General features: G+C 35.5%; 1 protein-coding gene and 1 long non-coding RNA gene across 2 annotated transcripts; one reads left to right on the forward strand and one right to left on the reverse strand.

The window, feature by feature from the left end:
• Positions 1-1,267: 1,267 nt before the first annotated feature.
• Positions 1,268-3,609, reverse strand: LOC128247905 (uncharacterized). Its single transcript, XR_008264228.2, has 2 exons — positions 2,300-3,609; positions 1,268-1,337 (listed from the first exon to the last, which is right to left on the reverse strand). It is a non-coding gene; the product is annotated as an uncharacterized LOC128247905 (long non-coding RNA).
• Positions 1,606-11,899, forward strand: LOC106867871 (transmembrane protein 218). Its single transcript, XM_014912927.3, has 3 exons — positions 1,606-2,050; positions 9,973-10,075; positions 11,654-11,899. The coding sequence occupies exons 1-3, from the start codon at positions 1,944-1,946 to the stop codon at positions 11,795-11,797; spliced, it is 354 nt and encodes a 117-aa protein (XP_014768413.1). The 5' UTR covers positions 1,606-1,943; the 3' UTR covers positions 11,798-11,899.
• The last annotated feature ends 4,095 nt before the right edge of the window (positions 11,900-15,994 follow it).

The following is a 15,994-nucleotide window of genomic DNA, read 5'->3' on the forward strand; positions in this document are numbered from 1 at the left end:
ATCCCTGTAACTGAGTCTACATTTGCTCTAAACATGTTATACCATTCTAGAATCAAGATGATCCCAGGATTGAAAATCTGCCCTTCATTTGGTTCTTGAATATCCAGATTGGGTTCTGATTTAAAAGCATTTGGGTTGCTATTTCTAGCAGCTAAAGCTTGGCTGACTCACACCATCTTGGTGTTTGTCTGATGATGTCAGAGATCAAATGGGGAGATAAATGACATTTGCTTCATTAGTTTTACATTAAGATAAGAACTTTGGAACAAATTAGCCAACAGTTGGAATTCAACTTGGAACTAGAACAATAGAATGATTGCATTACAGAATTAATTCTCATCTGTCCTAAACCGCTGATCAAACGCCACCAGGGCATATAGTCATTATAAATGTATTATAGTCATGCTATTCAGCTGTCTTTAGTTTGGGGCCACAGTCCCAATTAGTCCTCCACAGGAGCTAGTTTAAAAGTCCACACGGAGTGTGGCTTTTAAGCTAGTCATTTATATTTCTTTTTATTTGTACATAATAGCTTAAGCACTTACATACCTCTGAATTCAGTGAAAGTTGGACATAAAAAAAGACTAAAACATCATTTTGAAACACCTTCTATGTGATAGATAATAGGGAAATAGATGAAACTTATTTAATACATTTAAAAGTAAGTATGGATAAGCACATAGTGAGAGAAAAATATAATTATTCAAGTACTAATATTATTTTCCCCCCATTTTCCTGGCAAATAGAGGGAATAACTTCAGACATGTTGCAACTCTTGTGCAAAAAACGTGTCCTCGCAGTAATTTTATCTTCTATCTTTTTCCTATTACTTGTTTCCGTCATTGGTCTGCGGCCATGCTGGGGCACTGCCTAAAAGGGTTTAGAGGAACAAATCGACTCCTGTACTTATTTTTTTAAAAGCCTGAGACATATTCTATCAGTCCCTTTTGCCAAACTGTTATGTTTACCAGGACGTAAACAAACCAACACTGGTTGTCAAGCGGTGGTGGGAGATAAACACACACACACCAGTGGCGGATGCTGGGGGAGTTGCCCCATTTGCCCAGGCAACACTCTTTCTAGCTGAGCCGATACCAAAAAAATCAGGACCAAGGCTTAAGAAGGATTAAATTTTGAAAATACAAGCTTGAACTTTAATGATGGTTTTGTCATTTTCATTAATTTGGATTATAAAGTGACCATGTTATTAAGTTATGATACACAAGTGTAGTTTGAAACTACTTTCCATAGGTAAATCAATACTCACTGCAAGTATAACATTGTTATTTTATTTCCAGCAGTTTCACAGCATTACTGTTTCATATGCATATGGTCAGCTACAACAAAGTTAGAATACATAAAAATGTGTCCATTTGTTACGAATTGCGATTCAACTTTATATAGTAATTTTTTCGAGACTTTTGGGCAACACAAAAAAAGAAAAAAACAAAACCCGGATCAGTCTCCCTGCACACCCACACAAATAAATATATATATATATATATATTAAATACATACACAACGGGTTTCTTTCAGTTTCTGACTATTTTTATATGATCTATTTTTAAAATTTTTTTTTTATATAATAAAATTAGTCAAATGTTAGACACGTTTATTACATTGATTTCTTACAAAGGCACAAGTTCTCGAATTTGCGGACCGGGTATGTACATTGACCTCTAGGTATAAAATATACCGATCCAGGGCAAATGTAAAGCAAAGTTGACTTCGGCTGGATTTGAATTCCTTCAGAACTTTAATAACTGAAACTAAAGATCGTAAGATTCTAAACACCACCGCTCTAATGATTCTACCAGGCCTGATCTCTGGTGTGTTCACAATAGTTACGTTATTACAAGTACAATTGAAATGAACACTACTAGAATGCGATTGGCTAGTTTGGAATAAATAAACAACGTTGTCATCGCGACGGGTAACCCACTATGGGGCTGATTTTTGGTGTTGGTGTTGGTATCGTCCTTTTGGCTTCTATGTGGATCATATCACTGACCATTTGTGTATTCACCAGTTATTCTACTGGAAAAATCAGGCAAGTACAAATTTGAATATTTTATATATCTACATACACAATATTTATATATATATATAAACCGTTTATGTTGTTTTGAAGTTTTAATTATAATCTGATAAAACTTCATCAAAGTTAGGCACGTTTATTTTTACATTATAATTTTTTCTTTAATTTCAAATCAAAATTTGAATATATTTAACGGTAAAGTTTATCTACGAAACTTAAAATATACAAGTTAAAATATAAAATTTTTGTTAATGTACTTACGAAAAGCCCCTTTCAGGTAAATGCGTGGAATCTTTTTGTTTTTTTTTTCTAAGATTGTGCTAGTAAAATTTAAAGATTATCAAACAAGCAGATTTTACTTATATGAGTGCGTAAAGTCACGTGGAAATTTTTTAATTAAAGAAAAAATATGTTGTTGGCAACACACATTGAATTTAAGTGATGTTGGCAATCACTCGCCTTTGGTATCAGACTGTAACTAGATTACTTTATTTGGATCTGTTCAGTTCGAATCACAGGTTTTTTAATTGATGTTTTTTTTTTAACTGAACAGTTTGAAACTTCGAATACTGGTAGAATTTCTTACGTAGAACACGGTTTACTCTGAACGCTTTTGACAAAATTTCGTATTTCAGAAGTTATTTCGTGTTAAAGTTGTCGTATTTGGGTAATTTTAACCAATCAGTGACTTGTTTCGAAAAGTAAATTCATTAATATATGACGCAAAATATTTTTCTCAGTATGCCGTTTTGGCTACACCCAATTGAAGTTTTTTCAGTTCTTTAATTGTTCCTTTCAGACGTCATTGATTTGTACTATTTAAATTGCTTTAATTCCATAATCTCGATGTGTTCCTGTATTAACATCTATATTAACCTTCTAATTGTGTTAATTAATAGATTAATTACTGGTGAACGAGTGTGGAAAAATGTATAATTTCAAAACTGAGGGCATCAAATTTTATTCCCAAATCTTCTCTTCCTGCGATGCCACTAATTGTAATGAGACAAAAAAAATATAATGTGATAAAATAAGGGCATAACTACAGGGTTTTACAGCCCAGACTTTGGGAGGGGAATTTCCGAAAATTGTCCCCCACCCCAATTCCAAAACACTTTCACCGGAAATTTTTGTATATTCGGATTCTACATAGTAAATACTATATGCATAGAAAATTTCATTAAAAAATATTCATTTTTCTGAAAGTTATGACCTCCCAAAGTCTGGTGGGTAAAACCCTGTAGTTATGCCAAAATAAGTAGACGCAACATTTAAATGTGTATCTGATATGTCGGTACTTCTCAGATGGCTGTTGTGCGAGATGAAATACCAATGTTTCCGTAGTTGGGTAGTTCCTGTAGAAAGAGTGATTAAAGAATCGGTAATCTTCAAGTTTAGGGGGGGTAAAAAAAAAATATTCAAGGGAAGTAACTGAACGTCTTACCAGTATTCTACGTACATCTCTGTTTATAAATAAATCACACACGTGATTTGATTGACGTTAGGGTTAGGGTGTGATTTATTTATAAACAGCTAGAAGAAAACGGATAATACTGGTAAGTCGTTCAGTTATTTCCCTTGAATATTTTTATTTACTTTTTTTACCCCCCTAAACTTGAAGATTACCAAAGAATCTAGCGGGAGGATTACGGAGGAGACACTGGACAATTTGTCTCGTTGAGTTGGAGTTACTAACGACATTTTTTAACTTGGTGACTGTGCACATTGTAAGAAGGATTTTAAAAACGTATTCAATTAGCAAATTCAGTGCAACTAAAAATTGCCATGTCCAAATGCAATGTTTTCATTTATGAAGGTGGCGAGTTAACGTATCGAGAAAATGCTTAGCGGCATTTCTTCTGGCTCTTTGTGTTCTGAGCTCAAATTCCGCCGAGGTTGACTGCCTTTCGGGGTCAATAAAATAAGTACGAGTTGAACACTGGGTCGATGTAATCGACTGAACCATCCCTCTAAAATCGCTGACTCAAATCTAAAATTAAAATTAGATTTCAGACATGGCAATATTCAGAACAATATGAATTTGATTTTACTCTCATTCCCTTGGTTTCTGCAATTAAAGATTTACGAATAATTATTTCTAATGATCTAAACTCCAATATTGTCATGAAATTTTTTAACAAGCTATTTCTGTATCTACAACGATTTACAGTGTTCTTACAAACGAAGAGTACAAAATTTATATTAAATCTAAATTACAATAGGACACTGGAATTTGGGTACCATTCAAAATATAAATAGAATGGAAAAGTTTCAGGAAAATTTTATACGATAGTTTACTTGGGATGTCAAATTTATCATAGCAAAAACATTTGCTTGGACCCAAATTGCAGTCTCTTGTGCAGAGGTCAATCATCAAAGACTTGATCTTTGCATAGAACTGTCATTTCCTTTCTCTAACTTCTTTATCATCTACAACAGATTCAACCAACACATAATCCAATTATTTCTTCTTTCTGCCTAGATGCAATGAAGATATTTGGCAAAGCATTTACTCAATAAGTCACTCCCATTTAGAACTTGCTCCCTTCCTCTCAATTTCAAAAATTCACTCTATTTTAGAAAAAACTCAGTTCTTTAGATCCATCCAAATTCTTTAAGTGAATATCCTAGCTCATCAGTCAACCTCACTATTCCTTGCCTAATCAAGATTATAAGTGGTGTGTGTGTCTGCAAGTGCAGTATTGGAATCCGTACAGGTGCTATTTAAAAAGTCCTGTCAGGTGATAAGTATGGTAGAAGATTCTGCAAAATTAGTAAAAATCATTTTGACAAAAAATCAGAAATTGCTGCTGCAATTTAGGGGACAAAAGCATTTGGAGATTGTGAAATGCAGGAAAACAGTTTTTGCTTTCATGATGGTCTTCTTGAAGGTGTTGCAGTGGTAGGTGAATACCTTCAAATTGGTGATTGTGTTTTTTTCTCCTGATGTTGTGTTCTATGTCTGTATAACTGCAGTGCAGTTGCGCATGATCCACTTTAAGAGGCTGAGGATATGTGCTTTGGTTGTTTAATGGATATGCCAAGGAGAAAGGTATCAGTCACACACACATTTCAGGCAGAATGATGCTAAAGCACATTTGATGCCAAAAATAGTGAGAGTAGAATTAGTAAAGCTTTATCCAACCAGTATATCTGAAGTATCAGTGAGTTTAAGATCAAGCATAGTTGGAGTTTTAGTAAGTTGGTCAAGATTACTCAAGATTACTGGTGCAGACAGCTTAAGATGGCAAGGGATTTGGCCTCTGTCCCAGTGTTGTTGGGAGGAGTACAGGAGCTTAGAGGAGTTGTGTGCATTAAAATAACTCGGAATGTGATTCTCAACAATAACAAGTTTAGAAAGATGTACTCTGTGGAGGACAAATAGTCAAACATATGGTGATTGGAGCAATTCAGAGAGTAGATGAAACAACAGAAGTATTTAAAATAGTCTATATGAGCTGGAACAACTGCAAATTTTTATTATTGACAATCAAGGAAGAGAACTGAATGGTGGCGTGCATTCTACATCAACCATCAGCTTTACAAAAGAAATTGGAATATTGTGTAATCTGGGCAACAATGATAGGTTAGAGATATACAATAAGACAAATTTCATCTTCAAGAGGATTAGTAGGTATTGGTGTCTAGAATTAAGAATGGACCAAAATCTGTGAACTTTGTTAGAATAAATTGAGAATTGTATATTTGTTTGAGAAGAGAAATACGTAAATAAGATTGATGCATTGTGGCTAACTACCTCATCAAACCCTGAAGTGGACACTTAAAACAAGTGCTTGCTGGGGAGGGGATACTCCATATTATATATGGCTAGAGTGGTGCAGAGGAGAGATGAGATGTTGATTAGGGGTCTGGATTTATACTCAAGGTAATATCTAAGCATGATAACAGGAGAGTCAGAGTGGATGAGTAAAGTTTGCTGGCATGCAATCCCTTTCTACTCAAACATCATGACTTATGATTTGGTATGAAGACAGGAGATATTCAGTATGCACAAACTTCCTCTCAGTCATGGGTGTCATGACATGATGAGTTGAGGAGATGAAAGGATGGAGACTGGACACAGCAAAAGGGAGGAATGCATGCACTAAGTCAGCATGGGTGTTCAGGTCTTCTGCAATACCGTATGTCACTAGTTTACATATTCTTCTATCATCTTCTTTATCAGATGTAAAATCCTGGCAACATTTCACACCACCTCATCCCAAGTCTCCCTTGGTCTCCCTCTTCCACAAGTACCATTCACTTGGACACTCAGCACTTGCTTATGCAGCTGTCATCATCCATTAGCAATACATACCTATACCATTACAGTCTTCTCTCTTGTACACTACAACTGATTTCTCTTATACCCAATTTACCCTTATCATTCTGAACACGTTGCCCCAATGTCATCTCAATTTTCTTTTATTCACTGCCACCATGTCTTAGAACATTTGAAATTTTTTATTCACAGCTTCTCTTCTTACTAAGTATACCTGATATCTAACTTCTCTTCATGTTGCTCTTTGCTGCCCACATCCTTGCAGTTTTTCCTGCCTGTCTGTTAGCCTTTATGGCTCTATCTATAGACCTATAGGAAAGTGGGTTATACATCATTAGATGTACACCTGACTTTCCTATAGTAAATTAGAAATATGAACGGAACGCTGAACTCCAAACTATCAACACAAACAATATTTATTTATTGTGGAAAATATACATCTTTAATCTTGTTTGTTGAGACGTCTTCGGTGTGTGAGAACATGGTTGTTGGGACGTTGGTATACTGATGTGAGCTGTCTAGCATGAGTTCGAAAGATGGAGAGACAGCTAGACACGTCCTTGCTCAATCGCTGGCCAGCAAGAAAGAGACAGAATAAAGCGGGAAAGCTTGGATGTTGAATTCTACGCATGCGTGAGACTACGCATGCGCACGGCGTTACTACAGGGCTCCCCTCGCCAGTGTGGAACGCACGATAATATAATTTTTTTTTGTTGGAACGCCTGAGGCAGGATGGCCACTGAAAACCACCCACAAGATGTAGCACAAACACACACAAAGAAAAATGAAAGAAATGAAATGTACACTCGTGAGAACATGCATGCAATGTACAAATGAAAGAAAATGTGTGAGTGCACAAGTGTGTGTGTGAGTGAAAACACAGAACATATTAAAAGTGTCTGTAGAGACAAAAAGCTATATATCCAGTTCGTAAAAGAATTACACAAGTTGAATGTCCGTACACAGGAAGTCGTGGTCAGTTGGCAGAGCTGTAGTTGAGCATCAATGCGAGATTGCGACCTGTTACCTGGTACTAAATATCCTAGTCGGCTAGCTCTGACTGTTGTGCGTGAGGGGAAAATTCCACTCATACAGTGAAGATAAAACCGAGTGTGTTGATCTGGTGTGTCCCTGGTGGTGGGGTTGTTGGCGCACGACATTGTGGTAGACAGTACATTGGTGGTGAAGACGTCGGCGCAGGAACTGCTATAGCTGTGTTCTGTATGTGTGGTGGTAATGGTGTTGACGTTGGTAATGATATCCTGTTTTACAGTGACGACAAGGAGAAATGGTGACGAATGGAAAAACAGAGGACTCCTTTTATTTAAACGTGTCACACGGTCGAACACAAAATAATATATCAAAGATGATATACATGATATGTTATACTACGATAACATATGGCCAGTAAAAGGGAGACGATAGAAGATGATAAACACAACCGTATAAAATGAATAACAAGAGATATTTAGTGTGGCATAAAAGATGTATGTGTATGTGAGAGTGTGAATGCGACATATAAGAACATAATAAAAGACAGGCCGTCTATATGTATGTGAGATATTACAGCAGATAGAAAGTCAGTACACGTGAGAGTTTTATACCAAGTTCTTGAGTACACAATTGGAAGTATCGCAGGCTGTAATTCTTGTCTGTTTATTATCGTGGTGAAGCTAAGTCACCTAACAGAATCGAAGAGAGATTTGCCGCGGTGGTTTAGTTTGGTGTACATAGTAAGTCATGTTGACTATGGTTGGAGATGTTGGTGGCATTGGTGGTCATCGTTGCTTGGTAATTCAGTCTCCATGGCCGCATTTGTTCTTTAGTCGGGGTCACCAGTTATAGGTTGGTAGTCCAGAATCCATGGCCGCGTTTTTTCTTAGTCGGGGTCACCACTTTATAGGAAAGTGTTAAATAGCTCAGCGGGCTGCGTGTTTGAATTCACCAGTTTGTAAGAAAAACTGTGTGAACAGGATCACATAGGCTGTACAGATCAGAAGGGTTGTATGAACGAATCACGTCGGGGTCACCACTTTATAGGAAAGTGGGTTATATATCATTAGATGTACACCTGACTTTCCTATATTAAATTAGAAATATGAACGGAACGCTGAACTCCAAACTATCAACACAAACAATATTTATTTATTGTGGAAAATATACATCTTTAATCTTGTTTGTTGAGACATCTTCGGTGTGTGAGAACATAGTTGTTGGGACGTTGGTATATTGATGTGAGCTGTCTAGTGTGAGTTTGAAAGATGGAGAGACAGCTAGACACGTCCTTGCTCAATCGCTGGCCAGCAAGAAAGAGACAGAATAAAGCGGGAAAGCTTGGATGTTGAATTCCACGTATGCGTGAGACTACGCATGCGCACAGCGTTACTACAGACCTATTTCACCACCATGTCGTTATCTTTTTGGTGGGATCTTACCCTATCTACAGGTTTAGTCTGTTACTTTCAGCAGGTTGTCTTTTAAGAATTCTTTAAATTTTCCTTTGTGTTACAAACTTTCTATCTTTCTCTCTGTCTTGTCATATATCAATACATTTCTGAACCTATTGCAGTTTGGTAGTTCTTTCAATTTTTATGCCCACCTTCAAATTATCTTTTGTTTCTGAGTTTGCCTAATTCTTACTTTAAAATCATTGTGTTGGATGGTACATTTACAACCATAAATAGATAAACACAAATACATAATATATAAGTACTGGCCACTCGTTTTTTTAACTTGAATATACACAATGATGAAGTGGTGTTGGTAGCCAGTCATATCACTTCCACAAAATTAATTGATGGAAAATCAGGTATACCAGATTACCTAGATTAATAGGACTTTCCTATATATGTATAATATACTTCTCATTTTTCTCATATTCCATCACGTTCAGTTATAAAAAAAACTAGCAGAGATACCCGGAATTGCCTGTGTCACATGGAATTGAAGAATTAGACTTTTCTTTTATATTTTTTCTAATGAACTGGAATACCTATGATTCGAGTTTCATCAAAATTGGAGATTAAGAATTTTAATGAGGGTTCTTTCCCTCTTTACACACCCTATCAAAGATTCTAATCATGATATATTTATCTCATACTACTCATCTTTATGCCCAGATTCCAAAGTCCAAATCTTATAAAACCTATTCAAAGTTTTTGCTCCTGAAAAATGGAGAACATGGCACTCTAAAATGTATGAGTTAAGGCCCCTATTGGGGGGGGGGTCTTAAAGTCAACCAGAGAAGTTGAATTGTTAGAAGTTATGGTTTAGAATTATTTTTAATGGAAAAATTCACTTGTTAGGAAGGAAGAAAAGAATAATAAGTGGCCGATTCCGGGCATTTTCGACCATGAGGAATCCATTGGTGTGACTCCCAAATTGCTATCTTGTAAGGTGTGGATTTCTATAGATGCAACACACACACACACTCACAAACTCAGCTTTACAATATGTACTGATGTACTGATTTTACAGCTCTGACATACTGAACCTTTGAAAATAAATCTTTGTCCCAAATATTTACATCATCCTAGTAATGAGCTGTGACATCAAGCCTTCAGCCAGCTGCTACTCAAGTTATGTAATTTTCAGTATGAATCACTATATATACTGTATATGTTAAAAATGTTTTTTCTTTATTATATTTTAGATATCTTGGAACGATTTTAATTTTACTGAGTACCTTACTAACAATAATTTTTATTGTCATTCCAAGAAAATCAAAGTATCCAGTACCTGTTGATGACAGTTTGGTAAAATCCTTTAAACTATTTTTCTTTAAACTACTGTTAAACCACACTTAAAATTTGTTCATATCAGTAAATATTGTTGAAGAAGTTTGTTTCATTTTCAATAAGCTAATAAAATTTCACTTCACTAATCAAGTAATCAAGATATCATCATCATCATTTAACGTCTGTTTTTCATGCTGGCACATGTTGGAGGGTTTGACCGGAGCTGGTAAGGCCAAGGATCTGCCAGGTTCCATTGACTGTTCTGGCATTGGTTTTATGGCTGGATGCCCTTCTTAATGCCAACCACTCCATAGAATGTACTGGGTACTTTTTATGTGGCACCAGCACCTGTATCAATTCTGCTGTGGTGGACAGGACTTAAGTACAGCAATGTGCTGGTATCCTGGTTCTTAGTCATCTCCTTCGTAAGGCTCAGTGTCTTCAGATCAGCTTTCAATACTTTGACCCATGTCTTCCTGGGTTGCCTTATCCACAAGTTCCATCCACTTTAAATAATCAGGACTTCTGTATGCAACTGTCTACATCCATATGCATTACATGCCCAAATCAGCACTATTAGTTTAGATGCATGCTGCATCTCATTCTTATGCTCAATTTTTCCCTCAAAACACTAGCGCTCTGTTATACATGTACACTGACTTTGCACATCCAGTAAATACATTAAAGTGTAATCTCCCTCAGCTTTTGTATTGCTAGCAATTGTTTAGGGTTGAAGTACTTTCTAATGTAGTTTACATCAATGCCAAGTATATGAAGTTTTTTAAGATAAAAACATTGAAGACAGAAATACATAGATACGTGTAGAGAATAGGATTTTTTAAAGTTGAAAGCTCTCTGTAAGGAACAGAGATAGGAGACAGATCAGTGGCAGGGAGTGAGTGGGGGTGGTTTCAATGATGGTAGTAATAGTACTATACTTCTATTATTGCCACAACCATGGTGTTTTAGACTAATGGGAGTGAAATTATTTTAGAGATTTAAATTATCATATCAGTGGAGCACTAAGAGCACCGTTCAAGCGTGATTGTTGCCAGAGCAGCTGTCTGGCTTCCGTGCCGGTGGCACATAAATAGCACCATTTGAGCATGATCGTTACCAGCATCGCCTTCCTGGCACTTCTGCTGGTGGCACGTGAAAAGATATCTGAGCGAGATTGTTGCCAGTGCCGCTGGACTAGCTCCTGTGCAGGTGGCATGTAAAATACACCATTTTGAGCATGGCCGTCGCCAGTACCGCCTGACTGGCCTTCGTGCTGGTGGCACGTAAAAGCACCCACTACACTCTCGGAGTGGTTGGCGTTAGGAAGGGCATCCAGCTGTAGAAACTCTGCCAAATCAGATTGGAGCCTGGTGTAGCCATCTGTTTCACCAGTCCTCAGTCAAATTGTCCAACCCATGCTAGCATGGAAAGCAGACGTTAAATGATGATGATGATGTTAGTGTGTGATATATTTTTGTTAATTCCTGTCAACCTTTTGCAATTTATAGTTTTATACCTGGTAGGTTTGTGACAAAACTTACTTTAACGATTTTTTAATTCATATTATATATGCTTATTTATTCATTTATTTTACAGATATATGAGTATAAGGAGAATCATCTGGTACTACTTTTGGTCTTCTGCTGTATTTCAGCCTTTATAGGTTTTGTGTTTTATCTTGTTCACCATATCATGCAGCCCATATATACAATGCCTATGACAAAGTCAAATTTATCATGAACTTAATCTTCAAAACAAAAAGAAAATTACCTCTATTTCTTTTTTTCTGTAATTCACACCATTCTAAGATTTTTTTTTTTTAATAAATCAATGAAAATAAAATGTTTTGATTATTTATTTTATTTGAACTGTAAATCATAATGTTTTGGTATCAAACAATAAAATGCAAATGCATCCTTCTTTTGTAATAAGTTATATAAATTGAATTTGAGTCTGCTGTTTTTTTGTTTTTTTAATTTAAGAATTGTTGGCTCTCTGTTTTAAAGTGATATCTTTCTTTGACTCGGGTATTTAGATTTTCCGAGTGCTTTCACAAGATTATTATTGCAAATAGGATAGTCTGAAGTTTAGAATTAGCAAGCTGAGTCTTTTTGATGTTAACCTCATGAGAAAAGTAAAGCTGTAGAATACACAAAGTTCTGACAATTCCTCTTTGAAAGATGGGTTAAGTTAAATAATTTAAGTAAGTAGCACTTTATGTAATATACCCACAGTTTTACAGCTTTAGATAAATAACTATGCTTGATTTGTAGGAAAAAAGACAATGGAACACAATGTACCAAATAAAATTTCAGGTGAAGTAAAGATACGGGCAAAAAACAAATCAAACTTTTAAGTGTACGAAATGCATTAATGCAACAAAAACAACTAAACACAAAATGTGGAATACATCAGTGGTACTTGGAAGAGTGCTGTTACGTTATTTTTATTGCTTTGTACCAGGTCAGCTAGTTATCTCTGTTATATCTTTTAGTCATTGAACTGCAGCCATGCTGGGACACCACCTCAAAGAGTTTTTTATTTGAACAAGTCAACCTCAGTACTTACTTTTCTTTTTTTAAACCAGGTAGTTATTCTATCAGTCTTTTTTAACCAAACTGCTAAGTTACAGGGATTTAAGCAAACAAACACACACAGACATATATGTATTATGTGCGTGCATGTATGATGGGCTTCCATGCAGTTTCTGTCTACAAAATCCACTCACAAAGCTTTGGTTTGCCTGGGGTTATAGTAGAAGACATTTGCCTAAGGTGCCACACAGTGGGGAGCAGGCTGCTTAACCACACAGCTATGTATGCACCTGTAATAAAACCTGGGATAGCTATTGACTATGATGAAGCTCAGATAGCCTGTACCTGAATGGGAAATGGGCATAAAATGATATTGGTGATTGGTGTTCTTCAGGATGCATTATCCAACATGTATTTTTTTTATAAGGCAGTGGAATGTGGTTTTCGATAGATTTGATTGCTAGTTTTAACTGGTCAAGTGATCACAGTGAGGTTTCCACATTGACTCAAAGTTAACAGTACAAGGGGGTGCTGAAAAGTTCCTAGCTTTAAGAATATCACAAAAGGCCTGGTTGGAGGCCTAACCTTTCAAGTTCTTTTACAAGGCTTATAAAAATTGAAGGACTGTTGCAATAAGTGTGTGAATCTGAGAGGGGAATATGTTGGATAATATCTTAATTAACTGATCCTCCCGTATTTTCTTTTACCCAAAGCGAGGAACTTTTTCGCACCCTTCACATGTATTAAATTTTGCTATGAAAGAAATTTTCAGCTAAAAGTCCTGTGAGGAAATTCTATTTTCAATATTTACTGGAGTGTCATGAGTTCTACCATATTTTAAGACTATGCCCCTTGTTTACATAGACACATTTTATGGATGTTCAGACGGAGGAGCAGTCTTAACATTAAAAGTTATGTTAGTTTCATTATCATTGTTTAACATCCACTTTTCCATGTTTGTATGGATTGGATGAGGTTTACTGAGGCAAATTTTCTATAATCACATGCCTTTCCTGTCTACAACCCTCATCTGTTTCTAAATAAGGTAATATTTCCCTGTGGCCATGTTCTCACAATATTGGAAATGAATGACAGTGGCAACTGTTTTACAACTCTTACACAGTTTCAAGACAAAGAGACACAAACCTATACTTACAGACTCATATACAGTTTCCATTTACTAAATCCACTCAGGGCTTTGGTTGATGAGGGGCTATAGTAGAAGACACCAAAAGTGCCACACTGTCAGACTGAATTCAGAACCACATGATTGGGAAGCAAACTTCTTACCACATAGCCAGGTAGCATTTAAAAGCTAATCCCAAAGAAGTAAATAAGGGAATAAATTTAGGTGCAGTGAAATAGTAATAGTAACAGCAACCAGGTTGTAGATGGACAGCAACATTTTTTTGACACTCTATAATGTACAATACTATTTTTAAAATAAAACAAGTGGATATAATGGTATATTTGTATTTCTACCATGATTCAGTTGTTTTCGGGTTCAACACTTGATCACTGATCAAATCACTTTATGCTAAAATCAAATACAATTATTAAATATTTTCATTTTTCTAGTAACATGGAAAACAACTCTGAACATATTTTGGCCTTATTCTGATTTCATCAACAGGGCAGAGCCTTCAACATATTTATAAAAAAAAAAAGTAAATATACAAGATTGTAAATTTGTTGGGTTAGAAAATAAAGTTGATTAGAGAAGAAATAAGTTTGTTTTAATATATTTTATGCAGAGAACATTAAAAAGTTAACTAGAAATAAGTGTGCAGTGAGTAATCACTAAATAAATGTACAAATATTAATCATTGGCTCATATTTTCTCCTCGTTATATACTTATTCCTTGTTCATTTTTGTAATACCGACTTAACTTAATGTTTTTCATGTAGATTTATTTATTATCTTAGCATAAGACTCTGATAAAAACTACAGAAGGCACAATCCAATGTATAAATGAATATCTTATATAAAAACCTACAGACTTTCTAGGAAATTTTAGAGCTAAAATGTAACCATAGCAGGACATCATAAAAGGAATATGTGTCATGTTTTAAGAACCATAAAAAAAAAAAAATTAAATGTAAAATTTCAGCTACATTGTATGATGATGTTGATTTGAATTTATGAAAATCTTCTAAGTGTTCATTTCATGCTATCTTTTAACTTAGGTATTTAGCTTAACAAAAATCTGACTAGGCTAAATCATTTCATATCATTTTTTTTTTTCTCACACTGTAAAAGAAAAAACTGGCCAACTTAGTTGTGTATATGCTTACAGTATGGATTGGATGCATTTTATCATACTGCTGGCATGACAAATTATCTGCAACTGCACCGAAGAGCCTCCTTTATCTTATACTGGTTCTTGTTCAGAGTTACTGTCTTCCTACATGAGTAGCTCATGGTTTAGCTTGCAAATTCCACTTTCTACATGATTTTTACTTCCTAGCTGACTCATCTTTGTAGTGGCTATGAAGCTACATATGTAGATGATAGGGAGCTTCTACAATTAAGCAGGCAGCCATTATGGTCTGAAGCATGTGGACATTAGGTTGTCTCAGAAATAGGGTTACAGTGTAAGTCTGAAGGAGATTGCTGATACTGAAGTTGTCTCCATGCTACTACACAGAAAGAGTTAGTTGGGAATTGGAACTGTTTTTATGGAAGTATATGTGGAGGGGGTGTTTAACTCCCAGGTTGTTAGTTTATAGCCTAATGAACAAATGGTGGTAGGATGTCTACAGATTTATTAATTCATATATTCTGGTATTTTTTGTCATTTTTGTTTCACTCAGTTACAAATGTATTATCAAGAATATATTTAACCCTTTAGCTTTCAGATTACTCTGTCAAATGTAATGCTTATATATTCACATGGATTTGAAGTAATCATGCATTATTTCCTAGCTTTGATGATGTGATTGCTTACTTTTACAATGACATTGTTAGGTGTGAGAGGCCAGATCTGGTCGGTTTAAACATAGAATAGGAAGAAAATTTTAGGCTAGATATGGTCAGTTTAAATACTAAAAGGTTAAATGAGCTTGAAAATACATATTCTCAGAACTACATTTAAATGAATAAAAATTTTCAATTAGAACTGAAGAATATAAAGAATTTGACACCTCATGAAAGACCAAGGGAGAGATATAATTGGCCAGAGTTATATTGAAACATCATAAATGAGAAGACAGAAAGATTCTGAAGTAGATGAATACATTTAATTCTGGCACTTTGTTGGTCACAACAACAAGGCTTCCAGTTGATCCAATCAGTGGAAAAGCCTGCTCTTGAAATTAACATGCAAGTAGCTGAGCACTCCACAGACATGTGTACTCTTAATGTAGTTCTCATGGAGATTCAGCATGACAAGGCTGGCCCTTT

This window comes from Octopus bimaculoides, chromosome 5, assembly GCF_046866305.1.
Source record: "Octopus bimaculoides isolate indiv1 chromosome 5, ASM4686630v1, whole genome shotgun sequence".
Taxonomy (NCBI): Eukaryota; Metazoa; Mollusca; class Cephalopoda; order Octopoda; family Octopodidae; genus Octopus; species Octopus bimaculoides.